Source organism: Calypte anna, chromosome W, assembly GCF_003957555.1.
Source record: "Calypte anna isolate BGI_N300 chromosome W, bCalAnn1_v1.p, whole genome shotgun sequence".
Classification (NCBI taxonomy): Eukaryota; Metazoa; Chordata; class Aves; order Apodiformes; family Trochilidae; genus Calypte; species Calypte anna.
Window position 1 is genome coordinate 24,424,323 of NC_044276.1, and position 19,166 is coordinate 24,443,488.

A 19,166-nucleotide genomic window follows, 5' to 3' on the forward strand; every position below is an offset into this window, starting at 1 on the left:
TTTTTACTCACTCCATGTTCTCATCCCAAGTCCCTCCCCAGCTTTCCTGGAGCCCCTTCAGGCACTGGAAGGTGCTCTAAGGTCTCCCTGCAGCCTTCTCTTCTCCAGCCTCAACAACCCCAACTCTCTCAGCCTGGCTCCAGAGCTGCTCCAGCCCTCCCAGCAGCTCCAGGGCCTCCTCTGGACTCACTCCAACAGCTCCATCTCCTTCTGGGCTTGGGAACCCCAGAACTGGACCCAACACCCGAGGGGGGTCTCCCCAGAGTGGAGCAGAGGGGGACAATCCCCTCCCTGACCCTGCTGGGGATGCAGTCCAGGACAGGGCTGGTTTCTGGGCTGCCAGCACATGTTGAGCTTCTCCTCACCCAACACCTGATCATGGAATGTTCAGAGTTGGAAAAGACCTTTAAGATCACCCAGTTCCAACCCCTTTCCATGGGCAGGGACACCTCCCACCAGCCCAGGTTGCTCCAAGCCCCATCCAACCTGACCTGAGACACTGCCAGGGATGGGGCAGCCACAGCTTCTCTGGGAAACCTCTTCCAATTTCTCACCACCCTCAAATTCAAGAATTTCTTCCCAATCTCAACCTTAATCTCCCCTCTTTGATTTTGTAACCATTCCCTCTCATCCCATTCTCCATGTCCTTGTCCCAAGTCCCTCCCCAGCTTTCCTGGAGCCCCTTCAGGCACTGGAAGGTGCTCTAAGCTCTCCCTGCAGCCTTCTCTTCTCCAGCCTCAACAACCCCAACTCTCTCAGCCTGGCTCCAGAGCTGCTCCAGCCTTCCAGCAGCTCCTCTGGATTTATTCCAACAGCTCCATCTCCTTCCTGAATCCCACAACTCCAGCCTTTCACTTCCCAAATGGAATCTCCTCCCAGGAGATGCTTCCCAGGTTTCAATCACCCCCCAAAATCCAGCTGAGATCCTGGTAACCCCAAAAATGTTTCTAAATTCCCCCTGGGATATCCTGACACCTCCATTCCCCTTCTTCAAAAGAAGTGGAGGCACTGAAGCACCAAACCCAGGCTGAGCTCTGGAAGCAGCTTCTGCAAGCTGCTAAAAAGAAATCCAGGATTATTCATATTATTTAGAAATAGACAATTTAGAACTAGACAATTTATAGAGTTCAGGCAGGCAGCTCCTCAACTCTAATTTAAAATAATCACCTGGATTTCTAAAGTGGAGACACCTCCCAAAGAAAGCTCCTTAAATTACAGAAGCAATGAGCTCAATTAAGAATTAATTCCTCAGGACTGGCTTGATAGGAGAATTTTTGCTTTTCTTGTATTTGTATATTTGCTTCTTCTTTCTGACTTCATTAGGTGAGTGCATGGAGTTATCTGAATAACTCTTTCCCTGGCTTTCCAGAATTTGCTGGAACTTTTCCCCTGGAATTAAGTTTCTGGATCCCAGAGGAAAGAGAAAAAACACTTGAATTAGAAAGCTGAAAAAAGACCCATTCCAAAGGAGCTTTCTGCAAAGAGCTCCAATGCTTTCTCTTAAAATGAAGTGTAATTCCTAACACATTTATACTCAGGTTTTTTAGGCTTGGTTTTTTTATATAAATTCTTCAAAATCTCTTCTGGTGTGGCCTGACATCTCCAGGCCCCTGGTGTCTGATGGAGGCTTTGGAGCTCTTTGTAAAATGAGTTTTTCCTGATGTGCTGGGGGGAAAATCCACCTCATCCAGAGCCAGGATCAACCTGGGCATAGGAACCACACTGTAAAATACTTAGAAAAGAAAAACTTTCTGTCAGTGCCACCAACAAACACCTACAAACCACTTTCTGGAGTAACAGAGGTTGAAGGTTCAACTCTTCCTTTCTTTCCATGGGAATTTCAACTCCAGGTTTGCTTTTCAGCCCCCAAATCAGTCATTTCTTCCTCCAAAAAACCTTCTTCTTATTCCTAACACATTTATACTCGGGTTTGGTTCCAACACCTCCATCTCCTTCTTGCTCTTGGGCACCCCAGAACTGGACCCAGCACCCCAGGACATGGTAGAACCCAAATCACATCCCTGGCTGAGGTTCTGCTGCTTCTCCAGCCTCAAGCCTTGCTCTGACATGAGCTCAGGAGTATTTTTTTTTCCAGTTTTAGGTGCATCACCCATTCTGTCTGCTAATTAATGTCTAATGAGGAGAAACCCAGAGCCATAACCCACCCAGGGCTTTTCCACCCTGCTGCTAAGTGGTTCCTTTTCCTGTTTGGGTGGTGATTTAGGGTGTCCTCCTAATGGTCCCTAAAATCCCAACTGGGACAACACTTTTCCAGTTGCTTTTTGCCTCCTCTGATGGTTTTTTGCTGGTTTAATGGCCCTGGAGAAGTCAATTAATTCATTTCTTGAGCCATATTTCAGTCTCTTTTCTTTCCATGGGAATTTCAACTCCAGGTTTGCTTTTCAGCCCCCAAATCAGTAATTTCTTCCTCCAAAAAACCTTCTTTTTATTCCTAACACATTGATACTCAGGTTTGGTTCCAACACCTCCATCTCCTTCTTGCTCTTGAGGACCCCAGAACTGGACCCAGCACCCCAGGGCATGGTAGAACCCAAATCACATCCCTGGCTGAGGTTCTGCTGCTTCTCCAGCCTCAAGCCTTGCTCTGACATGAGCTCAGGAGTATTTTTTTTCCAGTTTTAGGTGCATCACCCATTCTGTCTGCTAATTAATGTCTAATGAGGGGAAACCCAGAGCCATAACCCCCCCAGGGCTTTTCCACCCTGCTGCTAAGTGGTTCCTTTTCCTGTTTGTGTGGTATTTTAGGGTGTCCTCCTAATGGTCCCTAAAATCCCAACTGGGACAAGGTTTTTCCAGTTGCTTTTTGCCTCCCCTGATGGTTTTTTGCTGGTTTAATGGCCCTGGAGAAGTCAATTAATTCATTTATTGAGCCATGTTTCAGGCTCTTTTCTTTCCATGGGAATTTCAACTCCAGGTTTGCTTTTCAGCCCAGAAATCAGGCATTTCTTCCTCCAAAAACCTCCTTTTTATTTCCCTGTAAGATGCTAGATGATCAACTTTTTCTATCAAAAACTTCTCTGCCATCAAATATTTATGTCCTGGGCACTTCAACTAAAAAACTAAATGCCTAAAGATTTTTATCCCTCCTTTTTGGGTTTGTTTTCTTTCTCTTCCCTTGCATTAGAGAAGATATGAAATTATTTGTAAAGATTTTGGGCTACCTGACCACAAATCCTGACAGATATGCTGGGGCTTCAAACAAATCCCAACCCATCAATGGGAGAAAAAACATTTTAAAAACACAGAATTATGATTTACTGCCTAGAATTTTTTTTTTCCTTTGAATAGGATTTAAGGCTTCTCTTTTCCTTTTTTATTTCCCAAGTAACCAGGGGAAAAAGACCAAGCAGAGGCTTCTGCCTTCACTAATTATGGGAGCTGAGAGCTGCAACTAAAGACAGATTTCTAGCCAGAAAAAGCAGGAGAGGAGGAATTAAGAGCAAAGCATCAGCTGGCTCTGAACCATCAAAGCTTGAACAGGAGAACAAAACTCCCAAGAGGCTCAATAAAATCTGAATCTGTTTGGTTTAGAAGCACCACTCCTTTCTTGTAAGAGCTGCTGTCTGCTCATATTATCCTGAAATGAGACCTTGTGCTGCTTGCCCTGAGCCAAATTCTGATGGACTCCATGAGTTCCCTCTTATTTCCCTCATTATTTGCTCCAATCTTTCCTTGGGATAAAATCTGAACATGCTGGGAAGAAAGAAATTAATTCTCCTTTCTCCTACAGGCAGCTTGAGAGGGGGGGTTTGGCCAGGAAAAACCAGCAACCCATCCCCAACCCACCAGAAATGGAAATGAATTAAAATTAAAATTAAAATTAAAACTAAAATTAAAATTAAAACTAAAATTAAAATTAAAACTAAAACTAAAATTAAAATTAAATCTGAAGTGGGTTGAGAGAAGTCTTTCCAGGCTAAACCCCAAAGTTTTGTCTTATTTATATCCTCGAGTGAGTCTTTGGTTTGGAATTCCAGGATGGAAAAGTAGATGCTGGAGAATTCCAGGATGGTTCATCTGCTACTTTGGGGGTCAAATGACAAAGCCAGAAGAAATTCCCCAAATTTCCAAGCTCTAAACCACTCCTAAAAGTCAGGATGAGCTCAGGTTTCTCAGGTACCTGGATGCTTCCTGAGGACCAGTCCTGATCTTCCTGATTTCTGGAGCATTTGGATCATCTCAGAAGTTTGAGGATTCTGCTCCCTCAGTGAGAAATCATAAAAAACCCAACAATATCTGGCTGGAAAATGCATCCCTAAAAAAATTCCCAAAAAGAGAGCATTGCTGCCCATGAGGTAATTTATTTAATGCCATTAATTTAATCTGTAGAAAAGGAGATTTTGTAGTAAAACCTTTTTTAATTTTTTTTTTTTTTTGGCACTCAGATCTTGATCCTAAAGTTGTTTAGGGCAACTTGGTGATCAGGTAGTGAGGTGGATCAGGAACTGGTTGAAAGGAAGGAGGCAGAGAGTTGTAGTCAATGGGGCAGAATCTGGTTGGAGGTGTGTGACTAGTGGAGTCCCTCAGGGGTCGGTACTGGGACCGGTGTTGTTCAATATCTTCATCAACGACTTGGATGAGGGTATAGAATGTACCCTCAGCAAGTTTGCTGATGACACTAAGCTGGGAGGAGTGGCTGACACACCAGAAGGCTGTGCTGCCATTCAGAGAGACTTAGACAGGCTGGAGAGTTGGGCAGGGAGAAGCATGATGAAATTCAACAAGGGGAAGTGTAGAGTTTTGCATTTGGGGAAGAACAACACGATGTCCCAGTATAGGTTGGGGGCTGACCTGCTGGAGAGCAGTGGAGGTGAAAGAGACCTGGGGGTCCTGGTTGACAAGAAGATGACCATGAGCCAGCAATGTGCCCTTGTGGCCAAGAAGGCCAATGGCATCCTGGGGTGCATTAGAAAGGGGGTGGTTAGTAGGTCAAGAGAGGTTCTCCTCCCCCTCTATTCTGCATTGGTGAGGCCGCACCTGGAGTATTGTGTCCAGTTCTGGGCCCCTCAGTTCAAGAAGGACAGGGAAGTGCTTGAAAGAGTCCAGCGCAGAGCTACTAAGATGATGAAGGGAGTGGAACATCTCCCTTATGAGGAAAGGCTGAGGGAGCTGGGTCTCTTTAGTTTGGAGAAAAGGAGACTGAGGGGTGACCTCATCAATGTTTTCAAACATGTAAGGGGTGAGTGTCAGGGAGATGGAGTTAGGCTCTTCTCAGTGGTGACCAGTGATAGGACAAGGGGTAATGGGTGTAAATTGGAGCACAGGAGGTTCAAGTTGAATATCCGGAAACATTTTTTTCCTGTAAGGGTGACAGAGCCCTGGAACAGGCTGCCCAGGGGGGTCGTGGAGTCTCCTTCACTGGAGACATTCAAAACCCGTCTGGACACGTTCCTATGCGAGGTACTCTAGGTGGCCCTGCTCTGGCAGGGGGGTTGGACTAGATGATCTTTTGAGGTCCCTTCCAACCCCTAGGACTCCATGATTCTATGATACTATGAGTCTATGAACTTGGGGGACAGGACCTGTCACAGTTCAACAATATCAGATCCTAAAATGCCATCTGGGAAGCTTGGCAAAATCCCATCAGGCACTCAAGCATCCAGAAACTCAACTTCAAGGAAAAAAATTCAGCAGCTGGTTCCAACAGGTTGTGTTGCCAAGCAGGAGTGAGCAAAGTTCTTCCAAAAAATGCTCTGGGAAAAGAAGTTCACCACCACTCAGATGTGGGAAATATTTTTTTTCCATTGAGCCTCCACATCCAGTTGCTTCCAGGGAAGTTGGAGAGGGACTGTGTGTAAGGGCTGGAGGGATGGGATGAGGGACAAGGGTTTTAAATTAAATAAGAGGAGATTTAAGGATGTTAGGAACAAGTTCTGGGCAATGAGGGCAGGGGAAAAATGGCCCAGGTTGGGCAGGGAGGTGGTTGGGACCTCATCCTTGGGGATGTTGAACCCCATCCCTGGAGATGTTGAACCCCATCCCTGGAGATGTTCAACCCCATCCCTGGAGATGTTCAACCCCATCCCTGGAGATGTTCAACCCCATCCCTGGGGATGTTTCAACCTCATCCCTGGGGATGTTTCAACCTCATCCCTGGGGATGTTTCAACCTCATCCCTGGGGATGTTTCAACCTCATCCCTGGGGATGTTTCAACCTCATCCCTGGGGATGTTTCAACCTCATCCCTGGGGATGTTTCAACCTCATCCCTGGGGATGTTCAACCCCATCCCTGGGGATGTTCAACCCCATCCCTGGGGATGTTCAACCCCATCCCTGGGGATGTTCAACCTCATCCCTGGGGATGTTCAACCTCATCCCTGGGGATGTTCAACCTCATCCCTGGGGATGTTCAGCCTCATGCCTGGAGATGTTCAGCCTCATCCCTAGGGATATTCAACCTCATCCTGGGGATCTTCAACCCCATCCCTGGGGATGTTTCAACCTCATCCCTGGAGATGGTTCAACCTCATCCCTGGAGATGTTCAACCTCATCCCTGGAGATGTTCAACCCCATCCCTGCAGATGTTCAACCCCATCCCTGCAGATGTTCAACCCCATCCCTGCAGAGGTTCAACCCCATCCCTGCAGAGGTTCAGCCTCATCCCTGGAGAAACTCAACCTCATCCTGGAGAGGTTCAACCTCATCCCTGGGGAGGTTCAACCTCATCCCTGGGGAGGTTCAACCTCATCCCTGGGGAGGTTCAACCTCATCCCTGGGGAGGTTCAACCTCATCCCTGGGGAGGTTCAACCTCATCCCTGGGGAGGTTCAACCTCATCCCTGGGGAGGTTCAAGGTGAGGCTTGAGGAGGCTCTGAGCACCCTGATCTAGGTGAGGGTGTCCCTGGGGTTGGACTGGGTGACCTTTGGAGGTCCCTTCCCACCCAAATCATTCCATGAAGAACCTGAGAGCTTGTAGAACTTGAAAACGAGCTAAATCAACCTGTCTGCTCCAGTAGGAGCAATGATCTTTTTTTGGAGAACCAAAGAACACAACCAGACAAGGGATAAAAAGTGGAATAAAAAGCTTTGGACTTCTTACCTGCCAAAACTCTGACTTCTGCATCATTCCCAGTCCTGGAACTGGCTGGGTTTTTGGCCAGGCATCTGTAGATCCCAGTGTCCCCATGTTGAAGCCTGCTGATCTGTAAAGCTCCTGAGGGCAGGACAGCCACCCGTGGGTCAGTGGGGCTGGGGATAAAGTCCTCCTGGTTCCTCTGCCAGTGCACCACGGGCATGGGCTCACCAACAACTTCACATTTGAGGAGAATGGTGTCACCTGCAAAAGCTGTGACGGATTCTGTCTGGGAAAGAAACCTCAGGGGACCTGCAAACACAAGAAAAAAAATATAATTAAAACACAAGCAAAAAAAAATATAAAATAAAATATTCAACTGCTGGAGTTAGAAGTTGCCATCCTGATTTAAAGAGTTGAACAATCCTGATGAAATCATTTCCAATTTGTGGGATATCCTATAAAATCTTGGAATTTCCACACTGGTGGAGTGGATTCATATTTTCCTTTGGAAATTCCACTCATTAAAAGCCACTCATTAAAAGAGATGTGTTATCAAGAGAAAGAATAATCATAAATTGCCAACAACTCGAGCAAATCCAGCAATCCAAAGTGCTCAAAAGCAAGCAGAAAATTAAACCTAAAAGGTTAAAGAAATCTTACAGGCACATCTTGTATTTCTCCACCCCTCCAAATCAAAGGGAAAATCCTCTATGAAGTTTCTTGGCTCCCATAATTACAGATTTTAAATGAGCAACAGCTCCTTCAGAGCTTTTAACTCAGGAGGCCAAGGGAGGATTTAATTGCACAACTTCCAGCTGTCAGTGTAAAATAAAGTTAGGATCATGTCCTTCACTTGCTAGGGAAGGAAAACCTCAAGGAAAGGACATGGTCTGAAGTGAAAGGTGAGGTCAAGATCATGGATTATTAGTAAACAATGATGTAATTATTTAAATACCTCCAGAAACACTGAATTATTTGGGTTGGAAAAGTCCAACCCTTACCCCAACACTGCCCCATGGCCCTCAGCACCCCATTTCCATGGATTTGTGTCCCCTCCAGGAATGATGGGGACTCCAGGCCCTGCCAACCCTTGCCAGGGAGAAATTGTTCCCCAGCTCCAACCTAAACCTCCCCTAAAGGCTCAGTGGAGGGTTAGGAGATGCCACCTGTCCCCATGGGGGTCCTGAGCTTGCTGTGCCACCCTGAGCTCTGCAGCCTCTGCACTTGGCTCTGGAGTGGCTCTGAGCACAGTTCCACTTGGAGGGATCTCATCAGGCTCTGCAGAGAGTCACACAGTCCTTGGGCTTGGAAAAAAACCTTGGAGAGCATCAACTCCAACCCTTAACCCAGCACTGCCAAGGCCACCACTGCCCCATGGCCCTCAGCACCACCAAGACAAGAAATCAGCTCTTGGGTTGCTGAGCAAGGACCTACAAAACCTGTTTGGGTTCTCAGCCATTCATTCTCTTTTTTTTCCCATCAGAAGGGTCAGAAAACCTGAGAGCAGGATGTAGCGGGAGGAGCCATTCTTGCTCCTGAAGCTCGACGAGCTGCTGGTCTCTTCCAGGACTCCAGCCACCACACAGCGCTTCCAGGGTAGAAGTGGAGCTGGAAGAGCCTTTCTTGCTCCAGAGGCTCGACGAGCTGCTTGCCTCTCCATGCCTCGCACCAGAGTGAGCTGAGGTGCCTTCTGTGGGTGTTTGTCCCACCTTTATTGGCCCCCTGGTCTTGCTCATGCCCAATAGGGGCCTGTCCTAATCAGGCACATGTGGACTCACACCCACTCACTGGCAATTCGAGGCACCTTGTTTATCTTGTCTCTCTACAGCAGGACAACCACCAACCCCTGTCCCCAGGAGACACACACTGCAACCAGCAACCACTACTGGATCAACCTTAACTTAGACAGTTATAGACTCAGAGAATCATTTGGGTTGGAAAAAACCCTGAAAATCATCAACTCCAACCCTTAACCCAGCACTGCCAAGGCCACCACTGCCCCATGGCCCTCAGCACCACATCTCCAGGCCTTGGAAATCCCTCCAGGAATGATGGGGACTCCAGCCCTGCCCTGGGCAGCCTGGGCCAGGCCCTGACAACCCTTGCCAGGGAGAAATTCTTCCCAAGCTCCAATCTAAACCTCCAGCTCAATTCCTCTTCTCCCATCCCTTCTTCCCTGGGAGCAGAGCCCGACCCCCCCTGGCTCCAACCTCCTCTCAGGGGGTTGCAAAGACCCAGGAGGTTTCTCCTCATCATCTGCAAGGAGGAGATGCCCCAAGCAGGGTTGATGTGCTCCTGTGAGCTGGGAAAATCTTGAGGAAGGCTGATATGGGTTGAGTAAAGGATTCCTCAAGCCAATTCCAGAGGTGAGAGCCTCAGTGGATCCGTGTTTGAGTGGAAAGCAAGGATGCTCCTGTCCAGCCAAGCTACTGGTACAGAGACCCAGGAAATAACTGGGACAAAGCATTCAACACTTTAATGAAAAGGAGAAAGGAGAATGAGGAGAATGAGAAGGAGGAGAAGGAAGGAGAAGGAAGGAGAAGGAGAAGGGGAAGGGGAAGGGGGAGGGGAAGGGGAAGAAGAAGGAGAAGGAGAAGAAGAAGGAGAAGGAGAAGGAGAAGGAGAAGGAGAAGGAGAAGGAGAAGGAGAAGGAGAAGGAGAAGGAGAAGGAGAAGGAGAAGGAGAAGGAGAAGGAGAAGGAGAAGGAGGAGGAGGAGGAGGAGGAGGAGGAGGAGGAGGAGGAGGAGGAGGAGGAGGAGGAGGAGGAGGAGGAGGAGGAGGAGGAGGAGGAGGAGGAGGAGGAGGAGGAGGAGAAGGAGAAGGAGAAGGAGAAGGAGAAGGAGAAGGAGAAGGAGAAGGAGAAGGAGAAGGAGAAGGAGAAGGAGAAGGAGAAGGAGAAGGAGAAGGAGAAGGAGAAGGAGAAGGAGAAGGAGAAGGAGAAGGAGAAGGAGAAGGAGAAGGAGAAGGAGAAGGAGAAGGAGAAGGAGAAGGAGAAGGAGAAGGAGAAGGAGAAGGAGAAGGAGAAGGAGAAGGAGAAGGAGAAGGAGGAGGAGGAGGAGGAGGAGAAGGAGAAAAAGGAGGAGGAGAAGGAGAAGGAGGAGGAGAAGGAGAAGGAGAAGGAGAAGGAGAAGGAGAAGGAGAAGGAGAAGGAGAAGGAGAAGGAGAAGGAGAAGGAGAAGGAGAAGGAGAAGGAGAAGGAGAAGGAGAAGGAGAAGGAGAAGGAGAAGGAGAAGGAGAAAAAGGAGGAGGAGAAGGAGAAGGAGGAGGAGAAGGAGAAGGAGAAGGAGAAGGAGAAGGAGAAGGAGAAGGAGAAGGAGAAGGAGAAGGAGAAGGAGAAGGAGAAGGAGAAGGAGAAGGAGAAGGAGAAGGAGAAGGAGAAGGAGAAGGAGAAGGAGAAGGAGAAAAAGGAGGAGAAGAAGGAGAAGGAGAAGGAGAAAAAGGAGGAGGAGAAGGAGAAGGAGGAGAAGGAGAAGGAGAAGGAGAAGGAGAAGGAGAAGGAGAAGGAGAAGGAGAAGGAGAAGGAGAAGGAGAAAAAGGAGGAGAAGAAGGAGAAGAAGGAGAAGGAGAAAAAGGAGGAGGAGAAGGAGAAGGAGAAGGAGAAGGAGAAGGAGAAGGAGAAGGAGAAGGAGAAGGAGAAGGAGAAGGAGAAGGAGAAGGAGAAGGAGAAGGAGAAGACCCTGAGAAGACCCACTGAGAGGACCCTGACCCCATAATTAGGTTCAAAACTCATTCATCTCCCTGCAGGACCATAATTCAAGATATCTGAACAATCTTGGCTTTTTAAGTCAGGTTTTAAAGCTCCAAAGATGCTTTTGGAAATGGACCAGAGCAGCTGATCCATTCGGAGAAAGTCCCAATTCCAAGCCTATGGAATTAAACCACTTGGATCCTTGGGGATGCTTTAGCTCCAGAGCAGATTCCAACGGGATGAGGTTGAAGATTCCAAGTGCCGGGTCCTGCACTTTGGCCACAACAACCCCATGCAGCGCTACAGGCTGGGGACAGAGTGGCTGGAGAGCAGCCAGGCAGAAAGGGACCTGGGAGTCTGCATTGACAAGAAACTGAACATGAGCCAGCAGTGTGCCCAGGTGGCCAAGAAGGCCAATGGCATCCTGGCCTGTATCAGAAACAGCGTCACCAGCAGGTCCAGGGAGGTGATTCTGCCCCTGTACTCAGCGCTGGTGAGGCCACACCTCGAGTACTGTGTCCAGTTCTGGGCCCCTCAGTTTAAGAAGGATGTAGAGGTCCTGGAACAGGTCCAAAGGAGGGCAACCAGGCTGGTGAAGGGACTCGAGCACAGACCCTATGAGGAGAGGCTGAGAGAGCTGGGGGTGTTCAGCCTGAAGAAGAGGAGGCTCAGGGGAGACCTCATTGCTGTCTACAGCTCCCTGAAAGGAGGCTGTAGCGAGGTGGGAACTGGACTCTTTTCACAGACGACCTTCAACAAGACAAGAGGACACAGTCTTAAGTTGTGCCAGGGGAGGTTTAGGTTAGATATTAGAAAGAATTTCTTCACGGAGAGGGTGATCAGGCTATGGAATGGACTGCCCGGTGAGGTGGTAGATTCTCCGTCCCTGGAGACATTTAAAAAAAGACTGGATGTGGCACTCAGTGCCATGGTCTAGCAACTGCTCCGGTGGGTCAAGGGTTGGACTAGATGATCTCTGAGGTCCCTTCCAACCCGGCTAATTCTATGATTCTATGATGATTCTAAAGGGTCCCAGAAGCATTTTTTCCTAATACCCAAACTTACCCCAAGAACGTGATGGAAATTGATACCCAAATTCCATTTCCTTACAGAAGACTCAATAATGAAGCAATTAAAGTTCATTAAAAAACCCAAAAAAACAACCTTATCATTTAGGGGACAGATCTCAGGCTCTACAAGATATTTATTTCTTAATATTCAGCAATTCAGTACCACTCCCTACAAACCCCCAAAGAAATGTTTTAAATGCTTTGTTTCAAATTAAATTCAACATGATTTCTTTTTTCCTTTTCTCCCCACCTCCAACTCACACAAAAGCTGAAGGGTGAGAAAGCAAGGTAATAAAAAAAGAGTGATTTCTTTCTGCTTGCTTCAGAAATCAGGAGAGGCTGAACCCATGGGTGAGTGAAGCTGGAAATGTAAATAGTTTAGAAACTGCTGTCTAATTCTCTCTTCCAGAGCCTGCTTTCCAAAAAGGTGCTACACATCACTTACTCCCTATTTTTTTTCTTGTTATTTCTTTGCTACCTCCCATTTATAACCCTGAAAAGATTTGCAGAGTTAACACCCAGCAAAAAAAAATCACAACAAGCCTTGCAGACTTCAAATAATTCAAGTTTGGGTTGGTTCATCCTCTGGGCATGCAAAAGAAATGAATCAGAAGTGGGGAAAAAATTAAAATTATCAATATTTATTTTAAAATACTTCTAAAAAAATATTACCAAGAAGGGCCAAGTATTACCAAGCCACTCACTCCTAGCACCAGCTGTCAGCCTAGTGAGAAGGAGTCAAAAGGCTTGAATATTAGAATAAAATTAATATTAATAAGATATTTTATTCATTTTTATCTATGAAATTGGGGTAGTAAAGGTTTCTAGTGATGGGTGCTAAACCAACACCTTGGTGGGAAAGGAAGGAGAGGAAGGTTCCGGATGGTCTGACAAGTTGGGGTTGGTGTTTCCAAATGATGCACCAAGCAATTCAAGGTCTAGTTATTAATTGGGAGAAAAGTTCCACCATTTCTCAAGCTTTTTTTGCAACACCACTTCAGATAATTCCAGAGGGCACATCATAGAATCACTGGGCTGGGTTGGAAGGGAGCTCAGAGATCATCAAGTCCAACCCTTGATCCACTCCCCCCGTGGTTCCCAGCCCATGGCACTCAGTGCCACATCCAGGCTCTTTGGAAAGAGCTCCAGACACGGAGAATCCACTACTTCCCTGGGCAGCCCATTCCAAGGGCTGATCACCCTCTCCAGAAAGAAATTCTTTCTCAGCTCCAACCTAAACCTCCCCTGGCACAACTTGAGACCCTTTGTGCCCCTCTTGTCTTGCTGAGAGTTGCCTGGGAAAAGAGCCCCAACCCCCCCCTGGCTCCAACCTCCTTTCAGGGAGTTGCAGAGAGTGATGAGGTCTCCCCTGAGCCTCCTCTTCTCCAGCCTCAACACCCCCAGCTCCCTCAGCCCTTCCTTCCTCCCAGCAATTCTGCTGGATCCCTTCCCAGCCTCCTTGCTCTTCTCTGCACCTGCTCCAGCACCTCAAGCTCCTTCCTGAGGGACTTGCTGAGGGGCCCAGAACTGGACACAGGACTCAAGCTGTGGCCTCCCCAGGGCTGAGCACAGGGGCAGAATCCCTTCCCTGGACCTGCTGGCCACGCTCTTCCTCAGCCAGCCCAGGATGCCATTGGCCTTCTTGCCCACCTGGCCACACTGCTGCCTCCTCTTCAGCTTCCTGGCAAGCCAGACTCCCAGCTCCCTTGCTGCAACCACTCCCTGCCCAGCCTGGAGCTCCCCAGGGGCTTCTTGTGGCCAAAGTGCAGGACCCGGCCCTTGGAATCTTCAACCTCATCCCCTTGGCATCAGCCCAACTCTCCAGTCTCTCCAGGTCCCTCTGCAGAGCCCTCCTGCCTTCCAGCTGATCCACACTTCCCCCCAGCTTAGTGTCAGCTGGGAATTTCCTGAGGATGGACTCAATGCCCTCCTCTAAATCCTCCCTCAAGATATTAAACAGCACTGGGCCCAACACTGATCCCTGGGGGACACCACTAGTGACCGGCCACCATTTTGATGCAGCCCCGTTCAGCACCACTCTCTGGGCCCGGCCCTCCAGCCAGTTCCTAACCCAGCACAGAGTGCTCCTGGCTGAGCCATGGCCTGACAGCTTTTCCAGGAGAATCCTAGGGGAGACGCTGTCAATGGAAATGGAACAGGACACATGGAACAGAATATCAGAAACCTCCACTTTTCCCATCAGCCCAACCCTCTCATGGACACGTTCAGCACTGAACCAGGAGCTGGAAAGCATCATCACAACCAGACAATTCCACCTAGGAAAAAAACTCTTTTTTTTTTTTTTTTTTTTTAAGAATAGGGGCACATTGGGGTCTCCTCCAGCCCAGCAATTTTCTCTCCCAGCATGCAGAGTCCATTACAAATATTATAGCCCCAATTCTTAGCAGCAACCTCATTCCCCCAGGAAAGGTTTTCTGAAGGAAGAAGAAGCCAGGATTTTGCCCTTTGATGCCCCTTACCTATCAGAAGAAATAAATGAACTTATTATTCTGAAAAAAGCTTTTTCCCTAACCTGTGCTACCAGTGTCAGCTCAGATTATCAAAACTGCAAGAGTTTTAAAATCTAATTTACTTGTCACCTTTTATGTGGCTCGCTTGCTGCCTTTGCTCAGCATAAGGCATGGAAACAATCTATTTTTTTTTTTTTTTTTTATCCCATATTTATGCTGGGGAAGGATTTTCATCAAGGATTCACTGCCTTCATGGGCAGTTCTACTTAGTCTGCACACATCTTTTTTGATTCCAAGCATCAGCACAAAGCTGTTTGTGCCTGCACATCCCACACACACGCTGCAAACATTCAGAACAAGAGAAAAAAAATCCAATTTTAACTGAATCATTCAAGTAGCACCCTCAAGATTGCTCTGGTACAGATTTGGCAGTGTTTCAGAGTTCATGCAAGCCAAAAATCTCTCATTTTTCAAGATCATGGCTTGAAACAATGACCATTTTAGAGATATGGGCAAAACAGAGCTTCACATCCCTCTAAGGATGCTCAGGGAGGGGTTGGATCCATTTCCACAGTTCCCTAATTTCTCAAAGAAAAAGGGAAAAAAAAATCAGAGAATCATGGAATGGTTTGGGACCTTCCAAGTCCATCCAGTCCAACCTCTGGAATATCTGCAACTGGATCAGGTTGCTCAGAGCCCCATCCAACCTGACCTGGAATGGTTCCAGGGCTGGGGCATCTCCCACCTCTCTGGGCAACCTGGGCCAGGGTCTCAGGATAAAAAATTTCTTTTTAATATTTAATTTTTAGACCTTTTTTTTTGATTTTCCAAGTTTCTGGTGACCTTAGCCTGGAGCTTTTACAGCAGCTTCCAGAAGGATTGAGCTCTGCTCCTCCCAAGAGGGAAAAGCTTGGAGTTTGTGAGCAAGGAGTAGGACAGGAGAGAAAGAGGAGACATCTTTGTTGGGACTTCAGAGCATCACAGTCTTGTGAGAGGTGTTCAGGAGTCTGGAACTGTTATACCATCCCCAGGTTCTCTCTGTTTGGACCTTCCAAGTCCATCCAGTCCAGCCCCAGGGACATCAGAACTGGATCAGGTTGCTCAGAGCCCTGGAATGGTTCCAGGGCTGGGGCATCTCCCACCTCTCTGGGCAACCTGGGCCAAGGCCTCAGGGTAAAAATTTCTTCCTTATATCTAATTTTTAGACCTTTTTTTTTGATTTTCCAAGTTTCTGGTGACCTTAGCCTGGAGCTTTTACAGCAGCTTCCAAAAGGATTGAGCTCTGCTACTCCAAAGAGAGAAAAGCTTGGAGTTTGTGAGCAAGGAGTAGGACAGGAGAGAAAGAGGAGACATCTTTGTTGGGACTTCAGAGCATCACAGTCTTGTGAGAGGTGTTCAGGAGTCTGGAACTGTTATACCATCCCCAGGTTCTCTCTGTTTGGACCTTCCAAGTCCATCCAGTCCAACCCCAGGGACATCAGAACTGGATCAGGTTGCTCAGAGCCCTGGAATGGTTCCAGGGATGGGGCAACTCCCACCTCTCTGGGCAACCTGGGCCAGGGTCTCAGGGTAAAAAATTTCTTTTTAATATCTAACTTTTAGACCCTTTTTTTGACTTTCCAAGTTTCTGGTGACCTTAGCCTGGATTTATAATGGATTTATAATGGATTTATAATGGATTCAAGGAGGATTGAGCTCTGCTCCTCCAAAGAGGGAAAAGCTTGGAGTTTGTGAGCAAGGAGTAGGACAGGAGAGAAAGAGGAGACATCTTTGTTGGGACTTCAGAGCATCACAGTCTTGTGAGAGGTGTTCAGGAGTCTGGAACTTTTATACCATCCCCAGGTTCTCTCTGTTTGGACCTTCGAAGTCCATCCAGTCCAACCCCAGGGATATCTCCAACTGGATCAGGTTGCTCAGAGCCCCATCCAACCTGACCTAGAATGGTTCCAGGGATGGAGCATCTCCCACCTCTCTGGGCAACCTGGGCCAAGGCTTCAGGGTAAAAAATTTCTTTTTAATATCTAATTTTTAAACCTTTTTTTTGATTTTCCAAGTTTCTGGTGACCTTAGACTGGAGCTTTTATAATGGATTCAAGGAGGGAAAAGCTTGGAGTTTGTGAGCAAGGAGTAGGACAGGAGAGAAAGAGGAGACATCTTTGTTAGGACTTCAGAGCATCACAGTCTTGTGAGAGGTGTTCAGGAGTCTGGAACTTTTATACCATCCCCAGGTTCTCTCTGTTTGGACCTTCCAAGTCCATCCAGTCCAACCCCAGGGACATCAGAACTGGATCAGGTTGCTCAGAGCCCTAGAATGGTTCCAGGGATGGGGCATCTCCCACCTCTCTGGGCAACCTGGGCCAAGGCCTCAGGGTAAAAATTTCTTCCTTATATCTAATTTTTAGACCTTTTTTTTTGATTTTCCAAGTTTCTGGTGACCTTAGCCTGGAGCTTTTATAATGGATTCAAGGAGGATTGAGCTCTGCTCCTTCAAAGAGGGAAAAGCTTGGAGTTTGTGAGCAAGGAGTAAGACAGGAGAGAAAGAGGAGACATCTTTGTTGGGACTTCAGAGCATCACAGTCTTGTGAGAGGTGTTCAGGAGTCTGGAACTTTTATACCATCCCCAGGTTCTCTCTGTTTGGACCTTCCAAGTCCATCCAGTCCAACCCCAGGGACATCAGAACTGGATCAGGTTGCTCAGAGCCCCATCCAACTTGACCTGGAATGGTTCCAGGGATGGGGCATCTCCCACCTCTCTGAACAACCTGGACCAGGCTCTCCTCACCCTCAGCTTTAATTAAGAAATTATTTCTTAATATCTCAATAATACTCCAACTAAAATTCCCTACCAAACCTCCACCATGCACAGGATCCCAGGGATCCCCCTGCCACCCCAAACAGCACCAAACACCTGAATTAAACAAACATTACCCTTCATTTTTTAGCATCCCCAGCCAAGCCCATCTCCAACTTTGCCCTTGTTAATCCCCAGAAGGTGGAAATTTCTTCATTTTCTTGGCTCTTGCCAGCACTCCTGGCTTGCAGCCAGGCACAGAAAGAGGCTTCCTGCCAGTCCTCAATGAAATCATCAAATCTGCTCCTCAAACAGGAAACAAGCAAGGAAAAAATAGGCATTTTTGATTATTATTACTGAAAAATCTTAAAAAAAAATAAATTAAGGCAATAAAAAAACAGATTTGTGCACTCTGCTAGGGACTGACATCTAAAGGTCTAAAGGAAACATTTATATTTCAAACCCTGCATTTGGGATTTTTTTTTTTTCCTAAAGCAGAAGCAGTATAAAAATATCCTGAGCAGCCCAGCAAGCTCTTGATGGAATGGTCTCCAAGTGTAATATGAATTTTTGGGACTTATTTCTAGTACTTCCATATCCCCTTGCAAAGCCCTTCAGAGGAATGAGGTGGAATTCCAGCCACATTTTCCAATCAGCAAAAAGCAGGACAGAGTCATCCCCATCTTCATGGAATGTCAGGGGATGAAAGGCACCTCTAGAGCTCACCTCCTATGTTCCAGCTCCATCCCGTTATTCCTTGTCCTATTCCTGGACACCACTGGAAAGATCCTGGTCCCTTCCTCTTGTCCCCCACCTCTCAGATATTGATGGACATTCAGGGATCCCCTCTCAGCCTTCTTTTCTCCAGGCTGAATAGCTCTTTCTTCCCAGGAGCATCCTCAGAGATGATGAACATGGAAATGAAGCACCTGAGGATAATTCAGTACCTGAAGGGGCTCCAGGAAAGCTGGGAAGGGACTTGGGACAAGGACAGGGATGAAAGGGAATGGTTTCAAGGTGAAAGAAAGGGAGTTTAAGATGAAAACTGAGGAATAAATTCTTGAATTTGAGGGTGGTGAGCCCCTGTGCCAGGTTTCCCAGAGGAGCTGTGGCTGCCCCATCCCTGGCAGTGTCTCAGATCAGGTTGGATGGGGCTTGGAGCAACCTGGGCTGGTGGGAGGTGTCCCTGCCCATGGAAAGGGGTTGGGAATAGATGATCTTAAAGGTCTTTTCCAACTCTGAATATTCCATGATCAGGTGTTGGGTGAGGAGAAGCTCAACATGTGCTGGCAGCCCAGAAACCAGCCCTGTCCTGGGCTGCATCCCCAGCAGGGTCAGGGAGGGGATTGTCCCCCTCTGCTCCATTGTGGGGAGACCCCCCTGGGGTGCTGGGTCCAGTTCTGGGGTCCCCAAGCCCAGAAGGAGATGGAGCTGTTGGAGTGAGTCCAAAGGAAGCCATGAAAATGATGGGAGCAGCTCTGGAGCCAGGATAAGGGACTTGGGGTTGTTGAGGCTGGAGAAGAGAAGGCTGCAGGGAGAGCTTAGAGCACCTTCCAGTGCCTGAAGGGGCTCCAGGAAAGCTGGGGAGGGACTTGGGACAAGGGCAGGGAGGGATGGGATGAAGGAAAAAGGTTTCAGAGGGGAGATTGAGATGAGATATAAGGAGTAAATTCTGGAATGTGAGGGTGCTGAGCCCCTGTGCCAGGTTTCCCAGAGAAGCTGTGGCTGCCCCATCCCTGGCAGTGTCTCAGGTCAGGTTGGACGGGGCTTGGAGCAACCTGGTCACACCCAGTGTTCCCAGTTCACACCAGTAAAAACCTTTGTCCCCTTCATCTTCTTCTCAAGCTCATGACACCAGGCCACTACAGGTCAGAAAAACTTGGACAAATTCCAAGACCATGAATACCAAGCCTTTGACTCCAGAGGTCTGGGAATATCTGGCATCATTCCTTAGGATGAGACCAAGAGGATGCTTGGACACTGAGTACAAACCCAGGAGACATGGGTTTGGCTCAATCCTTGGTAGGATTCCTTCCTAGAGAAGGAATTCCTTCTCCCAGGTGCTGCAGGAAGGAGGAAAAAACATTCCCAGTCAGACCTGAGCATCC

At 47.8% G+C, this 19,166-nt stretch overlaps 1 protein-coding gene across 1 annotated transcript in view; it reads right to left on the reverse strand.

The window, feature by feature from the left end:
• Positions 1-19,166, reverse strand: part of DCC (DCC netrin 1 receptor) — a 459,073-nt gene that overhangs the window by 386,167 nt on the left and 53,740 nt on the right. The window contains exon 3 of the mRNA XM_030468363.1: positions 7,063-7,347. Coding sequence (XP_030324223.1) covers positions 7,063-7,347 — 285 coding nt within the window. The remainder of the gene's footprint in view (positions 1-7,062; positions 7,348-19,166) is intronic.